Source organism: Olea europaea, unplaced genomic scaffold (assembly GCF_002742605.1).
Source record: "Olea europaea var. sylvestris unplaced genomic scaffold, O_europaea_v1 scaffold17144, whole genome shotgun sequence".
NCBI classification, from domain to species: domain Eukaryota; kingdom Viridiplantae; phylum Streptophyta; class Magnoliopsida; order Lamiales; family Oleaceae; genus Olea; species Olea europaea.
The window spans coordinates 1-2308 of NW_019234840.1; the positions used below are offsets into that span (position 1 = coordinate 1).

General features: G+C 33.7%; 1 protein-coding gene across 1 annotated transcript; it reads right to left on the reverse strand.

The window, feature by feature from the left end:
* Positions 1–624: 624 nt before the first annotated feature.
* On the reverse strand, positions 625–2127 carry LOC111377755 (the record flags this gene model as incomplete). The annotated part of the gene is made up of 5 exons (XM_023000880.1): positions 1945–2127; positions 1654–1884; positions 1298–1523; positions 1057–1200; positions 625–944 (listed from the first exon to the last, which is right to left on the reverse strand). Coding segments are annotated over exons 1-5 (1104 nt in total), but the record flags the coding sequence as incomplete, so codon positions are not given.
* Positions 2128–2308: the final 181 nt, after the last annotated feature.

Genomic DNA, 2308 nt, shown 5'->3' on the forward strand with positions numbered 1-2308 from the left:
TTCATGCTTATTTTTTGCAACCAATTTTTTAGCTAGATCACTAAGGCCTTGTAATCCTTCAACATTAGTGCTCTTGTTAAGAACATATGTAACTAATTGATAATCAAGTTCTGAGATATCTGTTGTGTTAAATTTGTTGGATAATACCCACATAGTCGAATCACTTTGTTCTTGTCAAAAGCAGCAAATGAATTATTTGGACACAAACACGCAATACAAAGGAGTAAGTCACTATTCACCTCTGAAAAACTATCATTCAATTATTGAAGTTGCATGTCAATGATGGCATAAAATAATTTCACACGAAAGTGATGCAAATTTGTTATTGTAGCACGTCGTGAACAACCTAGAGTTATGAATATATCATCCATATTTGAAATATTAATCTCATGAACTTCACAGAATGAAAAAACCATTCCAAAAAAGAATCGCATCCATCATCCTTCATGGTTTGAACCTATACTTTACATAATTTAACCAATTTCATGACATTGACAATATCTTGATCTTTTCCTTGCAATGCTTTCGTCAATTCATTAGAAATTCTCAAGATCTTTTTCATAAGATATAGAATAAATGCAAATTCGAATTTCAACATTGTCTCCAATAAAATATTTGCATCACCTCTTGCTTCGGAACTTGTATATCAGTAGCAATCGCCTCAACAACGTCAACGATGGCTGAAAACATGAGAATCATGTTAATCAAACAACTGTAATAAGAACCCCAACAAGTATCACCAGAACGCTTAAGAGTAGTTTCTTGGTTGAGACCTCGTCCACTTGATATTTCACCAACACTAAGTGCTTCAAGAATTTTGAGTCTTTGTTTCTCTCGAATAAGATCACTTTGCTGAGCCGATCCTCCAACAATATTCACTAATCTGTGTACTGAAGTGAAGAAAGCTTCAATTTTTAGATGCTTTTGTGACACAGCTACAAATGCTAGTTGAAGTTGAAGAGCAAAGCAATGAATGTAGTAAGCACTTGGGTTTTCATTCTAAATAAGTGATTTGACACTCTCCATCATATTCTTGACATCTCAAATTAGATATACTTAAGCTATGCGTGGAGAATAATTGATCAATTGCAGTCTTAAGCGTAACAGCTGTGGTACTCAAAACATACGTAACACCAATAAATTGTTCCAATACATGCCCATTCTTCATATAATGAATGACAACTGATATTTGCTCGTTCACTGAAATGTCTCAAGATTCATCAACTATAATAGAAAACAAGCTATCCCCCATATCTTTGATAATCACATTTAGAGTTGCTAAAGCGATAGCACTTACAATGTCTTTCTGAGCTCGTGGTGATGTCAATTTGTGATTTTTCTAGTGCAATCTCAGCATTATGATAACACAACCAATGTAATAGTTCAAGAAAGTTCCCTCGATTGTTTAAATCTTCAAATCCATCATGTCCACGAAAGGTCATCTCTTGTTGTAGAAGAAATCGAACACAATCAATTGATGCATTCAAGCGAATTCGATAATTTGTTCGAGCTTGATGTGATTGCTTAAAGAGACACGATTGAATGCTTTGTCCTTGTCTTGAATGATTCATACTGGACTCGAGCCTATTTGTGTGCACCACTTGGTGCCCCAATGTGTTTTCTAATAATTTTCTTTTTTTTTTCCAAATGAACCATCACTTGAGCTAAAAGGATAGCAGTATAAGCAAAATACAGCATCTTTTGTTGTACTATATATTCCAACAAACTAGGATACTCGTTAAACCATGAAACACAAAATGACCTATCTTTATTAGCCATTCTTTTGGGTGGAAATTCATGATTACGAGGCTGGCATGGATTCTTTTGCACATATGCTTTTAGAATTACATCTCGAACATCAGCATCATAATTTTGTACTGGAGCCTTCAATCCATGACCCAAAGGAAACTATGCAACATCAAATTCAAGCCTTTCATCCCCAACATCCTTGACATTTGTTTCAATTGGGACATCTTCAAGACTAGTTTCATCAATTTCATTCATTTCATCACCAAATTCGTTATCCTTTTTATCTCCAACATCATTTTCATCCCTTCTATCTCGAACATTTCTTTCATTAATATTTTGCTCATCGTAAGGAAACACAAATTTATGTTTAAAGTACATTTTCATAACTATTACAAACATACAATGAAAAGAATCAATTCAAGTGAAAAGGTAGTCATTCTATCAATAATGGTTTAAGTTACCAAGTTTAACAGTTCCATAAATCACAATCTCATTAATAATGTTGTATCTATTTGGAATTGTTGATGCAGTCCCCAACTAAATCTCACGAATCATAATT